We start from the raw sequence: 20,046 nt of genomic DNA, 5'->3' as shown, positions 1-20,046 counted from the left end.
GAGCTAAACCTAAAGCCTTCTGATGGTGGTACATTTTCTACTGACACAATCTGTATGGTTTCCAGGAATAATACCTAGGAAAGCAACTCCACTGAGAGGGAGCTGGGAGCCCAGAAATACAGCTGAAAAACCTACTCCCAAGGGCAGGGGAAGAGATCTGAGCCAAGCCTGGAAACATACTGAGAAAGCCTCATGTGAGGGATTGTTTGCTACTCAAAAGTAAGTTTGCCCTATTAATTTGGGTATTTGGTGGCAAGGGCAAAGTTATTTAATGAGTCTAATGTTATTTGCTTCTCTTGTTATATAACAATAATGATGATGATAACCTATTTATGTAATCTTTTACATTTTCCAAAGCATTTTCCAAATATCTCAGAGAGGTAGGTGCTATTATTATTCCCATTTTACAGACAAGGAAACTGAGACAGACAGCAGTTAATTGACTTTCCCAAGTCAACAAACAAGTATTCATTAACTGATTACTATGTTCCAGGAAGTAGGGATCCAAAGAAAAACAAAAGGATCTTACAGTTTCATGTAGGAGAAGACAACAAGCCAACAACCACATACAGACAGAGCCAACTTAGAGACTGTCTCTGAGTTAAAGCCTTCTTTATGGTTTGTGAAAAGAGGACTGCTCTAGTCCGGACTTAAGCTGTAATTGAAAGAAATGACCACTCAAAACAGCTTCCTTTGAACTTGAGAAGGCATGGACTCCATGGGACTCGACTCTTCTTACACAAATAAAGTTCAAATGGGGAGCTGATCCTCAAGATAAGGCTGAGCTTGGTAAGAGAACACCCAGCTGCCCTCATTGAGATCAAGTCCCTCCACCTGGATAATCTACCACCTGAAGGTTGCTAAATTACTGTTGTGGATATGTAAAAGACTGGCATGAATGGAGAGCTGGCCAAGGCTGGAGAAGGGAATCCTGAATCAGAAAAGTGAAAAGAGTGGTCTTCAAATGACAAACTGGGGAGACTGCCTTCAATTTCTGCCAAAATTCTACATTACTTTATTAAAGGCTGTGTGAGTTTGTGTGCAAGAGAGAAAGAAAAGATGTTATGAATATTAATCCAGTTTGATTTCATCAAGAACAAGTCTTTCAAGATTATTTCTTTATGTCTTGACAGTGTCATAAATCTGATAAAGGTGAATAATACCTTAGGCACCAAACACCTACATTTTAACAAAGCATTTGAAAGAGCCTTTCATGTGGTCCTTTTGAGATGCTCAGAAGGGGTATGGAGAGCTTGTTCTTGTTAAGATAAAGTATAAAACTCACCTCTCTCAGGGATCCAGGCTTAGAATCCAAGATTTGGGGGCTGGGGAGGAGATATGGGAGGCAAAATGGAATGTTCACAGCCTTTGATACAAAATTAGGTGGCAGTCAAGTGGATAGAGCCAGGCCTGGTGGCAAAAAGACTCATCTTCCTGAGTTCAAATCTGGCTTCAGATACTTACTAGCTGTGTGACCTTGGGTGGGTCATTTAATCCTGTCTGTCTCAGTTTCTTCATTTATAAAATGAACTGAAAACCACTCCAATATCTTTGCCAAGAAAACTCTATATGGAGTCATTAAGAATCAAACACAACTGAAAACATTTACATAAAAAAGTTCATCTCCCTGTAGACTTATTTGAGCTCATCAGGATTCTCCCATCAACATCCTTTGCATTATAGTCATTTCTATTTGCTATTTTATCTGCTATCTATCTGCTAGGGCTTAAATTCCATGAGGGTAAAGACTGAATCTTACCCAAATTTGTGCCTAACACAATGCTTTAATCTTAGTAGGCCTTGAAACATAAGTTAAGACACCACTTACTAAGTACTTACAAAATACAAGAACAAAGAAAGACATTCCTTGTCCACATTCTAAAGGGAGAAGACAACCCATTTCACAGCATGAGAAAGTTTGGAGAGTTAGAAAGGTAGCCTGAAGAATAAAGAGATGGTGGTCTGGACCTCCCTAAAATGTTAATTCCTGTAAGAACCAGATGAGGCCATAAGGGCCCCTCATTTTACAGATGAAGAAACTGAGACCTAATGCAATAAGAGATTTGGCTAGGATCATTCAGCTATGGGACTTGAATAAGAGTCTCCTGATTTCAAGCTAGTTCTCTAGTTTTGCTTTTATTTTGAATTTTTATTCTCATCAAAATTAGTCTTGTTTTGTAGCTATATATGTATAACCCATATTAGAATGCTTTCTCTCCGGGGGAGGGGGGAGAGAAGGGAGGAAGAAGAATGTGAAATTCAAAATCTTGCCAAAAAAAAAGGTTGTTCAATACTAAAAAAAAAATTAGTCTTGTTTTTGACAATTTTGAAAGGAGTGAAAAAACCCAAAAGCTTGTTTGCTTTAAATTTATTTATTTACAGATAGAGGTCACTATAATAATGACAGATGTCTGGGACTGTGGTACTTATGTAATTTGTTATCATATTTTTGCAAATCTGTTGATATCTCCAAGCCCTATTTAGTCTGCCAAATTATGAAATAGTATGTAATAGAATCATTACTAAACTGGTGTTGGCATGATGATTTGGAAGGTTAGAGAGAACCTTCCTTTTTAAAAAAGAATGAAAACTGTCTTTTTGAAGGTAATTATACAGTAGTCCTATTGCTAATACCATCTTGATTTATTATTTCCTAGCTATAAACATAATGCTATAGAGTTTGCCTGAGGCTTTGAACATAGTCATTTGAGAAGAGACAGGAAATGGCTTACTATAATGTCATTCTAAAATGCATAAAGAAAAAAAAGATAATAGGTTAAAAGGAAACCCTCTCCCAAATTCAGCATTATCATTAAGGAAGTCATAGTTTCTACCACTTAGCTATTTTGTTTCATTAATTTAATAACAAAACCCAAAATATTGTCTTATGAATGTATGGAATAGGTAGCCACCTAGTGGTGTGTTTTCACCAACAGTAAGGAAGGCTGCCCCTCCTAAATTCTGACTCACTAATACATTAAATTCTTCTAATAGAAATGTATTCCTATGGTTTTAATTCTTCTCCCTGCATTCTCTACCCTTATTTAAAGAAGTAATTACTTCTGGGTAGGAGAGTTGATGTTTTAATTATTCACATTATTGTATTTCAATATAGAGTCTATGGTCTGTAGGAACCTGATCAATCAAGTCAGTAAGTATTTTAAGCAGCAGTCTTCTATCTCCCCTTCCCTCCTCAGCTAAACTCCTAGAAAAAGTTGTTGGCCTCCCTTTCTCATTTCCTCAATCCTCAATCCTCTGCAAACTGGCTTCCAATACCGCCCTACTCCTATTAAAATGGCTTTCTTCAAGATCATCAATTATTTTTTTTTTAGATTTTTCAAGGCAATGGGGTTAAGTGGCTTGCCCAAGCCCACACGGCTAGGCAATTTTTAAGTGTCTGAGGCCAGAGTTGAACTCAGGTCCTCCTGACTCCAGGGCCGGTGCTCTATCCACTGTGCCACCTAGCTGCCCCTCATCAATTATCTTAACAATAAAAGCCAATGGCCTTTTTCTTAGTCATCATCCTTCTTGGCCTTTTGGACACTTTAAACTGAATGGGCCAGAGACATCTCAAGCTCAACATACCTACAGAATAAGAAATGACTGGACAGTGTCAAATTCCTGGTCCAAGCAACAGAATAGGAACTAAACAGAATCAAGACTAAAGGAACAGGGATGCCTAGGTAGCATAGTGGATAGAACACCGGCCCTGGAGTCAGAGGGACCTGGGATCAATCTGACTTCAGACACTTAATAATTACCTAGCTGTGTGACCTTGGGCAAGTCATTTAACCCAATTGCCTTGCAACCCCCCCACCTCCCAAAAAATAAATAAAGTCAATTTGGCCAATTCTATTAAAAAAAAAAGACAAGGAACAGCAAGAGCCAAACTAGTCCTTGTTCTTCATTAATGGGATAAACAGGTTCAGGGGAAATATAAAATATATACTATATGCTATACTTAAGGAGCTTCTATTAGACTGAACTGATATATGAGAAGAGTAAATGCAAGGTCAAGAAAGGGAAAAAAGACTAATAATTGGGAGAATCGGAGAAGACTTCAGGGGAGAGGCTAAGACTTGAGCTGAACCTTTAAAGAAGATTAGGATTAGGATGAGCCAGAGATGAGGAGGGAGAGTACAGCTGGACATAGAGGAAGGCACCTTGCTTTTGCATAGACTGTCCCCAGTGCCTGGACTGTTTTTCCTCACCTCTGCTTCTCTGTACCCTTCCCTCTCTTTCAAGGCTTAGCTCAAATGCCACCTTCTATAAGATTCCCTCAGTGTTAATGCTCATATCACCAACCATGATGATATTTGTATTCATCTGTGTCCTGGAGGTCAGAGGAGGGCTAGAGACATAGATGTTTGAGTCAACTGAGCAAAGATGTTAATTAAACCCATGAAAGTTGATGAAATAAATCATCAAAGGAAAAAAAAGGTCAAGGACAGAATCTTGGGGGATATCCCAGTTTATCCTCAGGGAGAAAATGAATTGGCAAACTCAGAGAAGGAATGGGAAAAAGGAGAACTAGGAGAGCTGTGCAATGAAAATCAAGGGAGGAGGTGGGCTGCTCTAGGTTATCAAAAACTGTAGAAGTTGAGACTTCTGGGAACCAAGATGGCAAAATAAGCAGGAAATTGCCAGAACTCTTCCAAATTCACCTCCAACAACTATAAAATAGCACCTCAAAATGAATTCAGGAAAGGCAGACCATCAAAGAAAGGGTAAAATGATTTTTCTAGCCTGACAACTTGGAAAGTCTGTCTCACTCGGGCAAAAGGGGGACCACAATCCAGAACAGGCAGTGTCTTGGCAAGTCAGCAGTAGGGCAGAAATCAGCAAGCCAGCCAGAAGCCCTATGCCACAGACCACCAAAGCCATGGCATCAGAGTAGCATCAGGTCAGTAGCCAAAGGGTCCCACCCACAGCCCCATCACAGGAGCCAGCAAACACCCAAACTCCTCAGGAGCCCTAGCAAAGCACCAGGCCCCCAGCAACCTCATCACAACACCATGGCCCGGCCCACCCCACCCAGTCCCCTGTCCCCATCTCCACTACAGGTCAAAAACAGCAAGAGTCAATCCCCTCACCCATACCTCAACACAGCAACAGATGAACAACTTAGGTCCCATGGATATAGGAGAAAACAAAGTAAAATTATATTAGTAGGGAACTTCAACTTTCCCCTCTCAGAACTAGATAAATACAACCACAAAAATAATAAAAAAAAAAAAAGTTAAGGATTTGAATAGAATTTTAGAAAAGTTAATTATGATGGACCTCTGGAGAAAACTGAGCAGACATAGAAAAGAATTACCCTTTTCTCAATATACATGGTACCCACACAAAAACTGACCATGAATTAAGGTATCAAAAAACCTCACAGTCAAATGTACAAAGGCAGAAATATTAAATGCATGCTTTTCAGATCAAAATGTAATAAAAATTACATTCAATGTAATAGGAAGATCTATTTAAAATTAATTGTAAACTAAATAATTGAATCCTAAAGAAGTGGATCAAAGAACAAATCATAAAAACAATAATTTAATTAAAGAGAATGACAAATATGGGACAACATATAAAACTCATGAGACACATGCAACATAATACTTAAAGGAAAATTTAATACTTTAAAAAAGTATTTAGAGGAAATTTTTATATTAATAAAGACCAGATCAATAAATTGGGTTATGTAACTAAAAAACTACAAAAACAAATTAAAAATGCCCAATTAAAGCACCAAAATGGAAATCCTTTAAACCAAAGGTGAAAATAATAAAATTGAAAGTAATAAAATGAATTAATAAATAAAATTAGGAGCTGGTTTTATGGGAAAAACCAATAAAATAGATAAACCAGTGATTAATATAATTTAAAAAAAACATTACCAGCAATCAAACATGGAAAGGGAAAAGTCATCACCAATGAAAATGAAATTAAAGAATAATTTATAAAAATTATGTGCCAATATATATTACAATCCAAGCAAAATATATAAATATTTACAAAAGCATAAATTGTCAAGATCAACAGAAGAGAAAACCGAATACTTAAATAAGTTGTTTTTAGGGGGAAAAGAATCAAACAACCTATCAATGAACTCCCTAAGAAAAATCCCCAGGGTCAGATGAGTTCACAAATGAATTCTACCAAACATCTAAAAACAATTAATACTAATATTTTAATAAACTATTTGGGAAAATAGTTAAGAAGGGGTCCTACCAAATTCCTTTAATGACACAAAATATGGTGTATAATATCTAAACTAGGAAGAGCTGAAACAGAGAAAACTACAGACCAATTTCCCTGAAAATATTGAGGCAAAAATTTTAAATAAATTACTAGAGAGGAGATACTAACAATAAATCACAAGAATCATACACTATGACTAGGTAGGATTTAAACCAGGAATATAGGGCTGGTTCAATATTAGAAAAAACTATCACTGTAATGGAACATATCCTTATAAAATTAGCAGGCATTATCTGTAATGGGAATAAACTGAAAGCCTTCTCAATAAGATCGGGGTGAAACACAGTTGAGCTAATAAGTAAAGGTAGGAACTGCCCTCATCATCACCATTAGTCAATATTTTACTAAAAAATGTTAGCTATAGTAATGAAAGAAGAAAAAGAAATTGAAGGAATTGGAATAAACAATAAGAAAACAAAACAATCACTTTTGTAAACGATTGGATAGTGTGTATTTAGAGAATCCAACTAAAAAACTAGTTCACTCAATTAACAACTTTAGCAAAGATGCAGCATGTAAAATAAACGCAGCAAGAGATACAAAGAGAAATTTCATTTAAAATTACTACAGACAATATAAAATACTTGGGAATTTACCTGAGAAGACAAATCCTGGAACATTATATGAATACAGTTACAGAATACTATTCACACAAAAAAAGTCAGATCTAAACAGCTGGAAAAATAACAGTTGCTCATGGGTAGGCTGAGCCAATATAATAAAAATATTAATTCTACCTAAAATAATTTACTTATTCAATGCCATACCAACCAAACTACCAAAAATTAATTTATGGAACTAGAAATAATAATAAAATTCATCTGAAGAACAAAATATCAAGGGAATTCATGAAAAAATGAGAGAGAAGAAAAGTATCCTAGCCATCTCAAACTTTATTTTAAAGTCATCACCATAACAACTGGTTAGAAGAATAGATGAGATATACAAGACACACTAGTAAATCTATTGCTTCATAAAACGAAAGAACCCAACTTGTGGGACAAGGACTCACCATTTAACAAAAACTGCTGGGAAAACCAGAAAACATTATAGCAAAAATGAGGTAGAAACTGACATATTATACTGTGTACCAAGATAAGTTCAAAATGGGTACTTGATTTAGAAATAAAGGGTAAGATTATAAGCAAATTAGAGAGCAAGGGATAGTTTTACCTGTTAGATCAATGAAGAAGAATTTATGACCAAACAAGAAAGTACTATAAGATTAAAAATTGGATAATTTTGCACAAATACAATTATTATAATAAAAATTAGGAGAGCTGAAAGCTAAGAAAAAATGTTTACAATAAAGGTCTCTGATAAAGGTCTCATTTCTCAAATATATAGAGAAATGAGTCAAATTTGTATGAATACAAGTCATTCTCCAACTGATAAATTGGTAAAAAGATATTAATAGGCAGTTTTCAGATAAAGAAGTCTATAGATATATAAAAAAATGCTCTGAAAGATTATTGATTAGAGAACTACAAATTAAAACAACTCTGAGGAAACACCTCATCTATCAGATTGGCTGATTTAACAGAAAAGGAAAATGATCAGTGCTGGAGAGATGTGGAAAAATTAGGACTCTAATGCACAAATGGAAGAGTCATGTACTGATCCAAAATTCTGTAGAGCAATTTGAAACTATGTCCAAAGGGCAATAAAACTGTGCACACTCTTTGATCTAGCCATACCACTACTATATCTATATCTCAAAGAGATTTTGAAAAAGTGTGTGTGTGTGTGTGTGTGTGTGTGTAAGGACTTATTTGTATAAGAGTATTTATAGCAGCTTCTTTTGTGGTGGCAAAGAATTTTAAATAGAGGATGCCCATCACCTGGGAATGGATGAACAAATTGTGGTATATAATTGTAATGGAATACTATGGTGCTATAAAGAAACAATAAGCAAGATGTTTTCAAGAAAGCTAGGTAAGACGTACTTGAATAGATGCAAAAATGAAATGAGCAGAACCAGAACATTGCAGTATCAGTAGTATTATATTGATGGACAGTTGTAAATGACTTAGCTATCCTCAGCAATACAATGATTGAAGGCAATGCAACAGGACTTGAGATGAAAAATGCCATCCACCTCCAGAGAAAGAACTGATGGCATCTGAATGCATGTGGAAGGATACTATTTTTCACTTTCTTATTTTTTTCAAGATTGCATGTATATAGCCTATATGAAATTGCTTACCATCTCAGGATAAGGTGAGGGAAGGGAGGAACAAAATTTGGAACTCAATTTTTTTTCTTTTTTCTTTTTTTTCAGAAATTATATATATATATATATATACATATATATATATATAAAACATATATACATATAAACGTATGTATGTATGTATACCATACAATGGTAGTTTTTAACCAATCTTTTTTTTTGAAAGGTCTTGAATTTAACATTTTTTGTCTCCCTCCCCCTTCCCCTCAACAGAAGGCAATCTGATATAGTCTTTACATTTGCATCCATGGTATGCATAGATTAAAATTGAATGTGTTGTGAGAGCAGATACAACTCCAAAAGGAAGAAAGAAAACATTAGAGGTAGCAAGAATATGTAATACATAAGACAACTTTAACAATTGAAGACAATAAGCTTTGGTCTTCATTTAAATTCCACAGTTCCTTCTCTGGATACAGATGACATTCTCCATCACAGATTCCCTAATATTGTCCCTGATTATTGCACTGATGGGGTGAGCTGGTCCATCAAGGTTGATCATCATCCCATATTGTTAAGGTGCACAATGTTCTGGTTCTGCTCATTTCATTCCACATCAATTCATGCAAGTCCTTCCAGGTTTTTCTGAAATCCTGTCCTTCATGATTTCTTATAGAAAAATAAAGTGTTTCATCACATACATCTGCTACAGATCATTCAGTCATTCCACAATTGATGGGTATCTCCTCAATTTCCAATTCTTTGCCACCACAGAGCTGCTATGAATATTTTGTACATGTGTGATTTTTACCCTTTTTCATGATCTCTTCAGGATACAGATCCAGTAGCAGTATTACTGATCAAAGAATATGTACTTTTTATTGCCCTTTGGGCATACTTCCAAATTGCTCTCCAGAATGGTTGGATGAGTTCACAGCTCCACCAACAATGCATTAGTGTCCCAGATCCCCCCCCCCCCCCAACATTGATCTTTATCCTTTATGGTGGTATTGGCCAAACTGGCATGTGTGAAGTGGTACCTTAGAGATACTTTAATTTGCATTTCTCTCATCAAAAATGATTCAGATGGGGTGGAGTCAGGAGTACCTGGGTTCAAATCCGGTCTCAGACACTTAATAATTACCTAGCTGTGTAGCCTTGGGTAAGCCACTTAACCCCATTGCCTTGCAAAAAAATTAAAAAAAACCTAAAAAAATGATTCAGAGCAATTTTTCATATGACTATAGATAATTGGAACTCTATTTTTTAAGATTTTATTTTGAGTTTTACAATTTTCCCCCTAATCTTACTTCCCTCCCCCCACCCCCACAGAAGACAATTTGCCAGTGTTTACATTGTTTCCATGGTATATATTGATCCAAATTGAAGGTCATGAGAGAGAAATCATATCCTTCAGGCAAGATCAGACAATAAGATACCAGTTTTTTTTTTCTAAATTAAAGTTAATAGTCCTTGGTCTTTGTTCAAACTCCACAGTTCTTTCTCTGGATACAGATGGTATTCTCCATTGGAGACAACTCCAAATTGTCCCTGATTGCTGCACTGATGGAATGAGCAAGGAACTCAATTTTTTAAAATTAATGTTAAAATTGTCTTTACATATAATTAGGATAAATAAAATATTATTTTAAAAAAGATAGGAAAAAATTGTCATGTAGTGCTGAGAAATATGTTACACATGCACATATAAAATTTAATTTATATGTATGTTATCTTTTGCTCTCTCATTTAGAAGATTCTAGTTTCTCTAGAAATCTCTTAAGTTGCATATTTTTTCTTTTATTTATCTTTGTGAAGATTTATACAAGGGGCAGCTAGGTGGCTAGTGGATAGAGCACTGGTTCTAGAATCAGAAGGACCCGAGTTCAAATTTGACCTCACACATTTAATACTTAATTAGCTATGTGATCTTGGGCAAATTACTTAAACTCAAAAATAAAACAAAAAAACAAGACATCCAAAACTGAGAGAGGGATAATGAAGTCCCTGTCACTATTGTATTACTACTTTTATCTTCTTGAAGCTCAGATAATATTTCCTTTATGAATTTGAATGTGAAAGCATTTAGAACATATAAGTTTGTTAACAATGGATTTGTTCTCTATCATGACTTTTGCTATAATAACAGTTCCCTTGTTTATCCCTTTTTATTTCTTGAGTGTTTGGTTAGCCTGATTACAATTCCTGCTTTTTAAGGAGGGGCAGCTAGATGGAGAAGTGGATAGAACACTGGCCCTGGAGTCAAGAGGGCCCGAGTTCAAATCTTAGCTCAGGCACTTAATAATTACCTAGCTGTATGACCTTGGGCAAGCCACTTAACCCCATTGCCTTACAAAAAGCTAAAATAAATAAAAAGTGAATAAAGGATCATTTTGATGCAAAGTCATTTTTCCCCATCCTTTCCATTTTGTTTCTCTAGTCTTTGTTTTAAAATGTTTCTTAGAAGCAACAGATTATAGAGTTTTGTTGCCAAAAAAAACTGTCATAGTTTTTCATTTTTTGTACTGTTTAACGCATTCACATTTAAAGTTATGAATTAGGTTTCATATTTTCCTCCAACTGACTAAAATTTTTTTTCAAGTTGTGATTCCCCCCTCTTCTGCAAACATAATACATTCCTCCAATTACATTATTGTAATCTTTTTTGAGGTAGCTCTGCTTTCATTGGTTCTCTTTCCCTCATTCCTTATCCTCTCTCCTCTTTTATTATCTCTTTTTCTTTGGGGTTTTGCTTATTATATTGTTTTTATCTGGTATTACAATTTTTCTCCTCCCTTTTTCTTTCTAGTTAACCAAGTAGATTTCTCCTTTCCTTCCTTTCAACTAGTTATGTTCGTTAATTTTTTTTTAAATTTTATCTTTTTACACTATTTTCCATAAAGGATTTCTCTCACTCTCTTCATTATCTATCCTTGCTTTTTTTTTAAATTCTAGATCCATGTTCTCTGATCCATTCCTCATATAGTTTTCTAGTTTCTATTTTCTCTGTATTCTCCATGCTTTGGATCAAAGCAGACATCCAAGGTGTCTGTCCCATTCTAGTAGGATGCTGTAGAATGTAAAGTTTGCTTTGTGGATTCCCCTTTTCTGTTGTCTTTCATTCTCAGAACAATGATAAGTATTGCAGGTGTCAGAGAGGGCACTGCCTCGTGGAACAGCTGTCCCCTCACCACATTCCTGATTACACAGCCCACTCCTCCCAGGTGCATGCCCTCACATTCCCTCAGTTATCCTAAGGAACCCCCTTAGGAGTTCCAAACCCTGCTTCCTTCCACTGTGGGATGAGAGGACTTTTCAAGCAAAAAATCCCTCAGGTTACACTCAGTGCAAGGTCCTTATCTCCCTCAACAGATCTTCTCTTCATCCAAAGGAGCCTTTATGAATGCAGCTCCCTCCTTCTTTCCCTCCCTTTTTCAATCCTTCTGTACCCTCTGCTCACCCACTCCCAGGAAGGTTTTTTCCCCCCTCTTTAAACTACCCTAGGGCTCATCATCCCCTCGTTGCTAATCCTTGATTGTCCTTAGAACATCACAGTCTTCTGATTTCTCTCCCTCCCTGCAGGTGTCCTCCCAAGCTAGGCACCCCCCCACACCACGTTGATTCTTCCACAGGCAGGTGTGTCCATTACGCCCTGGCCTGGCTCTGCACTCTTCTCCCCACCAGACTTCTGCCTTCACCCCTCTCTTCTTGGGAACATTTAAAGATAGGTTTCTTATTGATCTCCTTGTTGTTTAATATTCTGACCTGATGCAGTTATTCACCTCTCCCACATGAACAATCTCTTTAATGTTGTCTTTCTTTCTATGAATATCTCGAATGCCGCTTTATCCTTAAACAGCCATCCCTTCTCATGGGCAGTGAAGTTCTGAGTAGTAAGTAGGCCACCTGCGGGGGGAAGGGGGGCATCTTGAACTCCATGGCCATTTAGAATATATTATTCAACTTCCTCCTAGGTTTTCTGGTGGGCACGGAAGGTTGTAGAAGGTTTCCAATACACATCTGAGAGGAGCGCTCCAAAACCAAAGGAGAAGATCCGTGAAGTATGGAAGAAAGATAAAACAATGCCAAGGGACTCCGATGTTTGCGTAGATTTTGCCAGGAGCTGGCACTGTGACCCAATCCTTAGTAAGCCCTGGGATACAATTAATAAAAGGACTGAGGGCAACACGCCGCAGGCGCGAGTCAGCTGATCAGTCTCCTGATCAGAGGGGCGGGGCCGCCAGGGGGCGGGGCCCGGGAAGGGCGGCCGGATCCCTCCGGACTTGCGAGGAGGAGCGATACTGCGGGGCTAAGGGCTAACCAGGGCGGGGCTCAGCGCTCCTCCAATCAGTGGAGAGAGCAGGGTGAGGGCGTGCCATCCACCATCATTATGACTAGTTCTTGCTTTCTCTGCGTTTACCTGTTGTCCGTGCAGGCTGCGCGGCCACTCGAGCTCGCGCGGCGTCTCAGCCGTTACGAAGCCTCGCTCTAGGCCGCGGCTCTCCTCTCCCGGGGCCACCGCGCCCTGGGCTCCTCCCCAGCACGTGACGCGCCTCAGCTGAGGGAGGCGGGACGAGGAGGGTGAGTGGCCAATCGGGAGAGGCGGGGAAGGGATTCCTGTGCGCGCGCGCTCGAGCCGGCCGCGGGCCTGCGCGGGGCGTGAAGGCGGGGAGCGGCGCGGCGGGCCGGCGCTGCCCGGCCATGGAGCGCGCCCACGCGGTTCTTGGGCCGCCGGAGGTCCCGGGCCCGGAGGAGGTGCTCGAGCCCCCGGGGGCCGCGTGGAGCGGAGACAGCGGGAACGTGTCCCAGAGCCACAGCAGCGCCTCGGGCCTCTGGGAGGAGGAGGAGGCGGAGGAGGAGGAGGAGGGCGGCGAGCGGGCCGGGCGGCGGCCCAGTCGGGACGGCGAAGCCGCGGGTGACGCCCCCGGCTCGGACCCGCCTCTGCTGCGCCGCGCGGCGGCCGGCTACGCCGCCTACCTGCTGCCGGCGGCCGGGGAGGGAGGCGGCCCCGAGGTGAGCCGGGCCGGGAGGGAGGTGGGCCGGGCCGGGGAGGGAGGGAGGCGGCCCCGAGGTGAGCCGGGCCGGGGGGAGGGAGGCGGCCCCGAGGTGGGCCGGGCCGGGCCCCCCCCGAGGTGAGGGAGGGAGGGAGGCGGCCCCGAGGTGGGCCGGGCGGCGAGGAGGGAGGCGGCCCCGAGGTGAGCCGGGCCGGGCGGGAGGTGGGCCGGGCCGGGGAGGGAGGGAGGCGGCCCCGAGGTGAGCCGGGCCGGGGAGGCGGCCCCGAGGTGGGCCGGGCCGGGGAGGCGGCCCCGAGGTGAGCCGGGCCGGGGAGGCGGCCCCGAGGTGAGCCGGGCCGGGAGGGAGGGAGGGAGGCGGCCCCGAGGTGGGCCGGGCCGGGGAGGCGGCCCCGAGGTGGGCCGGGCCGGGGAGGCGGCCCCGAGGTGAGCCGGGCCGGGAGGGAGGGAGGGAGGCGGCCCCGAGGTGAGCCGGGCCGGGCGGGAGGTGGCCCCGAGGTGGGCCGGGCCGGGCCGGGGGGAGGGAGGCGGCCCCGAGGTGGGCCGGGCCGGGCCGGGAGGGAGGCGGCCCCGAGGTGGGCCGGGCCGGGGACTCCGCCCCTGGGGGAGGGGCGGGGGCGGCCAGGCCTCCTGGGACACCGTGAGGGAATGGGCGGGAGGCCGGCGCCCCCTTGACCCCGCTGCCCAGCGGCGGGTGGGGAGCCGGGCCCGGAGGCGCCGCGGCACTGCCGTGTGGGCGCGTGTGCTTGCTTTTCTGGCTTGTGGCGGGGAAGCTGGTGGTGACATGTCCCCCCAAACGCACTCGGTGACCCGAAGCTGCTGGTGCTGCTCAGTCGTGCTGCTGTTGAGCTAGTTCCGTAAGTCTGAGGGCTCAGGAGAGAGACAGGCCAAGACTTGAACCTACACTTGTGGCTTTGTTACTTACATCACCTTGAACAAGTTTCTGAGCTTCAGTTGACTTTGAAAAATGGAGACAGGAGATGACATTTAAGTCATTTAGATCTCTAAGTATGATTCATTGAGCATTTTATGGATAGCGTACATTTATTGTTACAAAGAGAAATTAAATTTAAATTCTATCCGTTGATTTTTACAAAATATATAGATGCTTTTTTCTACCCAGATGATTCCCATAATAAAGATAGAAGACTTCACAGTCCTAAATTCTACTTCTCATCGAGTCAACGACTCAAAAATTCGTTCATTACAGAAACCATCATTCCCACCGTAAAATACTCTTCAAGTTCTGTTTGTTGAAATAATTTTGAAAGTCTTATTATATATTCCTACTTGTCTTCCATATGTACCCTTCTCTCTACTGGAGCAATATCACCATCTCCAAGTCTTCCTGGGTTTTTAAAATCAAATGAGATAACCTATGTAAAACATTAAACATTATATAGATGCTACCTATCACTTCCAGACTCTCCCATCTCTAAGCCATCTAACATATAGCTGTCCAGAATAATTTTTCTCAGGTGTGTGACCTCTTGCTATGGAATGTATTTAGAACTGGTAGGGACCAGTTTTGCAAGGTCTATTTGCTAGATTCAAGGCAATATATAACAATGTTTGCCTATAGAGGGGAAAGAGAAGGGAGAGAATAACAGTGTGGAAGAGGCTCTAGAGATGAAAACCCCATTTTAAGTTGTGGAATCTGGGGTCCAGAGATAGCAACTTGCCCAGAATTATATAATTACGATCTAATAGGATTTTTACTTCAAATCTAGCCCTCTTTCTACTCAGTTCTTAGTGAACCCAGTTTTTGAGATCAGGTCTTTTCCTGGATGCTGACAAACCAACTCTTTAGTAAGGCTTTTGCTGAGGAGTGAGGTCAATTTAATTTTTTGTTTTGGATCCATAATTTCATCTGTGGAGGAAAACACCACTGCAATTCATATATTATGGCCATTTCTTGTGGCACCATGAATCCTGAAGTCAGGAGGATCAGAGTTCAAATTCAGCTTCAGACACTTGAAATTTTATGATCTTGGCCAAATTACTTAACCCTGATTGCCTCACATCCTGGAATCTCCAATCGTCCTGATCCATATCTGGCCATTGAACCCAGATAGCTCCAGAAGAGAAAAGTGAGCCTGGTGACTTAGCACAGCACCCCTTCACTCAAATCCAATTCATGTGCATGCCATGGAATCACTACCCTGATGTTAATGGGGTTTTTGGGAGAACTAAGGACAAATGACAATATGGTCTTAAAATTCTTGGGAGCACGAGGTCAAAAATTACTAACCTATAATTTCTAGGATCTACAAGCCCTTTACCATCTTCATAATTTCTGAAAAGTTACCAACAGTGGTTTTGTGGTGATACCTTGATTCTCTCATTGCTCTACTATGTAATTTCTTTTGACCTGCATACTTAGCAAAGTTTGATTTTGCCTTTTTCGGTTATAAGGATAAATTTCCAATCCTGCCATTTGTACTTTTTTTTAGTAGGGTCCCCCCCTACTAAAAACCTTGCAATAGCTTCTCATTATTACTTTTCTGTATCACTAGTCTGTGTCTAAAGCCAGATCTAAACTTAAAAATTTATCCTAATGATTCCAAGATTTGTCTACTGTACCACCTAGATGCCCTCCCTATTTTACATGCATGCAACTTTCCCATGCCCATTTATTCTTCTAAAATATCCCCTTTTTATTTTTAAAATGTATTTAAGTCAGTGGGGTTAAGTGACTTGCCCAAGGTCACACAACTAGGCAATTATTCAGTGTCTGAGACCAGATTTCATCTCAGGTCCTTCTGACTCCAAGACCAGTGCTCTACACTGTGCCACCTAGCTGCCCCCAAGCTGCCCCCAAGTATCCCTTTCATAAAGGCCATATTTTCTGTAAGTTTTCTCATTTAAAGTAGGGTCCAGTTTGCTAATACTCAAGATAAATTTATATCTGGTTATCTGGTGAACATCAACTTAGGCATTCCATCTTCTATTTATTTATTCTTATTTTGTACAAATAATGCTTTTTTATACATTACTAAAATATTCTTGTTTAAGAGTAAACATAATACCCCCTCCCCCCAAAATAAAGACCCGCATGAGCAATAAAGGGGAGAGAAAAAATTAAATTTAAAAATAATAAAAATAATAATAATAATAATAATTGTAGGTATGACCAGGTGGCACAGTGGATGGAGCACTGGAGCCCAAATCTGGCCCCAGATACCCAACAATCACCCAGCTGTGTGACCCCATGCAAGCCACCCCAACCCCATTGCCCTACAAAAAACAACAACAAAAAAAGACCTAAAATAAAATAGTAATAATAATAGTAGGGGTGGCTGGTTGGCAGACAGATTACTGGCCCTTAAGCCAAGAGCACCTAGGTCCAAATCCGGCCTCAAACACCAATAATTACCCAGCTGTGCAGCCCCAGGCAGGCCACCCAGCCCCATTTGCCCTGCACCCCCCCCCCAAATAATGATAATAAAAAATGTGCTTCAGTCTGTGTTCCAACACCCACAACTCTGTCGCGGGTGGATCACATTCTTTATGGTAAGTCCATCACAAAAATTACTTCCATATTTTTCCACCATTGCCATTGCTGATCGCAACTTCCTCCTTAGGTATTTCTCCACTACCATGTACTATATTTTCTCTCTACTTTCTCTCTGACTCTGCTGTAGGGTTGCTGAGTGGCGCAGCAGACAGATCCCTGACCCTGGGGCCAAGAGGCCCTGAGCCTCCCTACCACCCCTTAGGCCCAGCATCCACCAGGCCCTATGGTCCTGGGCAGGCCATCCAATCCCAGCCCCTTGCAAGAAGTAAAAAAAGAAAATGTGTTATATCTGATCACTCTCCCTCCCCCCCATGGTCCATCCTCTCCTCCTTTATTCACATCCCCACCCCTTCCCCCTGCTCCCCCCTCCTTCTTACTCCAGATGTCTAAACCCCATTGAGTATATATGCTGTTTCCTCTCCTAGCCACCTCTGATGAGAGCAAAGGTTCCCTCATTTCCCCCTTGCCTTCCCCCTTCCATATCATTGCAATAGCTCATTGTAATAAAGAAAAATCTTATTATATGAAATATCTTGGCCTATTCCCCCTCTCCTTTTTCTTTCTCCCATTACATTTCCCTTTTTTCTATTGACTCCATTTTTATACCACAATATATCTTCAAATTCAGCTTTCTCCTGTGCTTCATCTATAAAAGCTCCTTCTACCTGCTCTGTTAATTGAGAAGGTTCATGAGAGTATTATCAGTGTCATTTTTCTATACAGGAATACATGCAGTACATCATCATTAAGTCCTTCATATTTTCCCCTTCTCCAATCTCCATGCTTCACCTGAGTCCTGTATCTGAAGATCAAACTTTCTGTTCAGCTCTGGCCATTCCAGCAGGAACCTTTGAAATTCCCCTGGTTCATTGAAAGTCCATCTTTTTCCCTGGAAGAGGACATTTGGCCTTGCTGCTGGGTAGTTGATTCTCAGTTGCATTCTAACCTCTTTTGCCTTCTGGTATATTCCAAGCCCTACGAGCTTTTAATGTAGTTTCTGCTAAGTCCTATGTGATCCTGACTGCAGCTCCACGATATTTGAATTGTGTCCTTCTGGCTGCTTTTGTAATATTTTCTCTTTGACTTGGGAGTTCTGGAACTTGGCTATAATATTCCTAGGGGTTGTTCTTTTTGGATCTCTTTCTCGGGGAGATTGGTGGATTCTCCATTTCTATTTTGCCCTCTGCTTCTAAGATATCAGGGCATTTTTCCTGTAATAATTCTTTGAAAATGATGTCAAGGCTCTTTTCCTAATGACTTTCAGGTATTTCAATAATTTTTAAATTATCTTTCCTAAGTCTGTTTTCCATATCAGTTATTTTTTCAATGAGGTGTTTCACATTTTCTTCTAATTTTTCATTCTTTTGGTTTTGAAGTATTGAGTCCTCATTTCTCGTAAATTCATCAATTTCCCTGAGTTCTATTCTGTCTGAAGGAATTTTTTTTTCCTCAGAGAGCTTTCTTATCTCCCTTTCCATCTGGCCATGTCTGCTTTTTAAAGCATTCTGCTCCTCTAACTTTTTGAACAGTTTTATCCATTTGACCTAAGCTAATTTTTAACATACTATTTTCTTTAACATTTTTTGGATCTCCTTGACTAAGGTGCTGACTTCATTTTCATGTTTTTCCTGAATCTCTCTTATTTCTTTTCCTTTTCTTCTATCTCCCTTATTTGATTTTCAAAATCTTTTTTTGAGCTCTGTCATAGCCTGAGCCCAGCTTCTATATTTCTTGGAGTCTTTAGATGCAGGAGCTTGTACTTCCTCATCTTCAGACTGAGTGTTTTGATCCTTCTTGGGCTCACAGGCAAAGTATTTCTCAATAATCTTCCTCTTGTTTCTCTGCCTACTCATTTTCCCCAGCCTGTGCCTGGTTTTGAGGTGCTTCCTGAGCTTTTGGGACACTCCCACAAGGGTCTCAGTGTGTGAGACTCTGTCCTCCCTCCTGGTCTGTGAATGACCATATGCAGGGGCCCCTGCTGTTCTATGGGGGGGGGGGGGGGGCTAGACTGTAATCAGTATCTGAATGTGGTCAGAGCCCCAGAGTCCTGTTCCAGGGGCAGAGGACAGAGCTCTGCAGTCTCTCTCTGCTCCCTCCCTAGGCTCAGCATCATGCCCTGGGGGCTCCTGCTTAAGGGCTTCTGCTTCCTGTTCCTGGATCTGGGCTGCAGGGGCCAAGCTGCTTGCTGTGTGCCCTGAGGGTGGGGCTCTGGCAGATGTCCCCCTGGCTGTTCCCCCAATTTGTGCCCGGTGCTCCTCAGGGTGTAGCTCAGGAAACTCCCCCACTGCTGTGAGCCAGGGCTCCCAGCGCCTTGGGGCTGCCTCCGGGAGGCTTAAGTTCTTTCGCTCTGGTGTGCCACCCCTCCAACCCCGGGGAGCAGAGCCTTTCTGTTCTTTTCCACGTTACCTTGAGTAGGAGAACTGCCTCACTGAGTCCCTCTGTGGGTTCTGTCTCTCAAAAATGTAGTCAAGAGTCCTTAGCTTATGAGTTTTGAATCCATAGCACCTAAGATTCCGTCCTCTCCTGTCGCTGTCTTGGCTCTACCCCGAGCTATTTTGAGTGGATTATCGTATTCCATCTTCTAACATCATTACTTAAATACCTTTCAGTACCACACAAGGTGTTTTTGTAACTTTTACTTTCCCAACATCAGTGGACCAATATACTTGTAAACTAAGAGTTTGGGGGGCCTTCGTATTTTTTTGAATTCTGAAAAATATCAATAAAATTTAATAAATTGAGAAACATATTAAGTTTTAAAATGAATAAAATGGAGCATCTAGGTAAGCACCAGTCCTGGAGTCAGGAGGACCTTAGTTCAAATTCAGACTCAGACACTTAATACTTAGCTGTGAGACTTTGGGCAAGTCACTTAATTCATTGCCTTGCAAATCTCCCCCTCCCAAATTTATACTATGATTATTTTTGCTACTAATGAAATATAGAATTGATATTAATTTCATCAGCATTGTACTCCCCATATGATAAACCTTAAGATCTGCTACCACATGATGAATTTTCTTTTTTAATCATTTAAGGCACAGAGGAGTTGTGAGCTGTCAATGAAAGGCACTCCACGTTAATGA

General features: G+C 41.2%; 1 protein-coding gene across 2 annotated transcripts in view; it reads left to right on the top strand.

Moving 5' to 3' along the window:
- Positions 1-13,042: 13,042 nt before the first annotated feature.
- The window catches only part of LOC141501254 (biogenesis of lysosome-related organelles complex 1 subunit 4-like), a 28,457-nt gene continuing 21,453 nt past the window's right edge, over positions 13,043-20,046 (top strand). Inside the window, exon 1 of one of the 2 annotated variants that reach the window (XM_074205065.1) lies at positions 13,043-13,444. In XM_074205065.1, the coding sequence (XP_074061166.1) occupies positions 13,133-13,444 (312 nt within the window). In that variant the 5' untranslated portion in view covers positions 13,043-13,132. The remainder of the gene's footprint in view (positions 13,445-20,046) is intronic. The other variant, XM_074205064.1, reaches the window with a different exon arrangement.

The sequence above is a fragment of the Macrotis lagotis genome, chromosome X (genome assembly GCF_037893015.1).
Source record: "Macrotis lagotis isolate mMagLag1 chromosome X, bilby.v1.9.chrom.fasta, whole genome shotgun sequence".
NCBI classification, from domain to species: Eukaryota; Metazoa; Chordata; class Mammalia; order Peramelemorphia; family Peramelidae; genus Macrotis; species Macrotis lagotis.
This window is presented reverse-complemented; position numbering and strand designations above follow the sequence as displayed.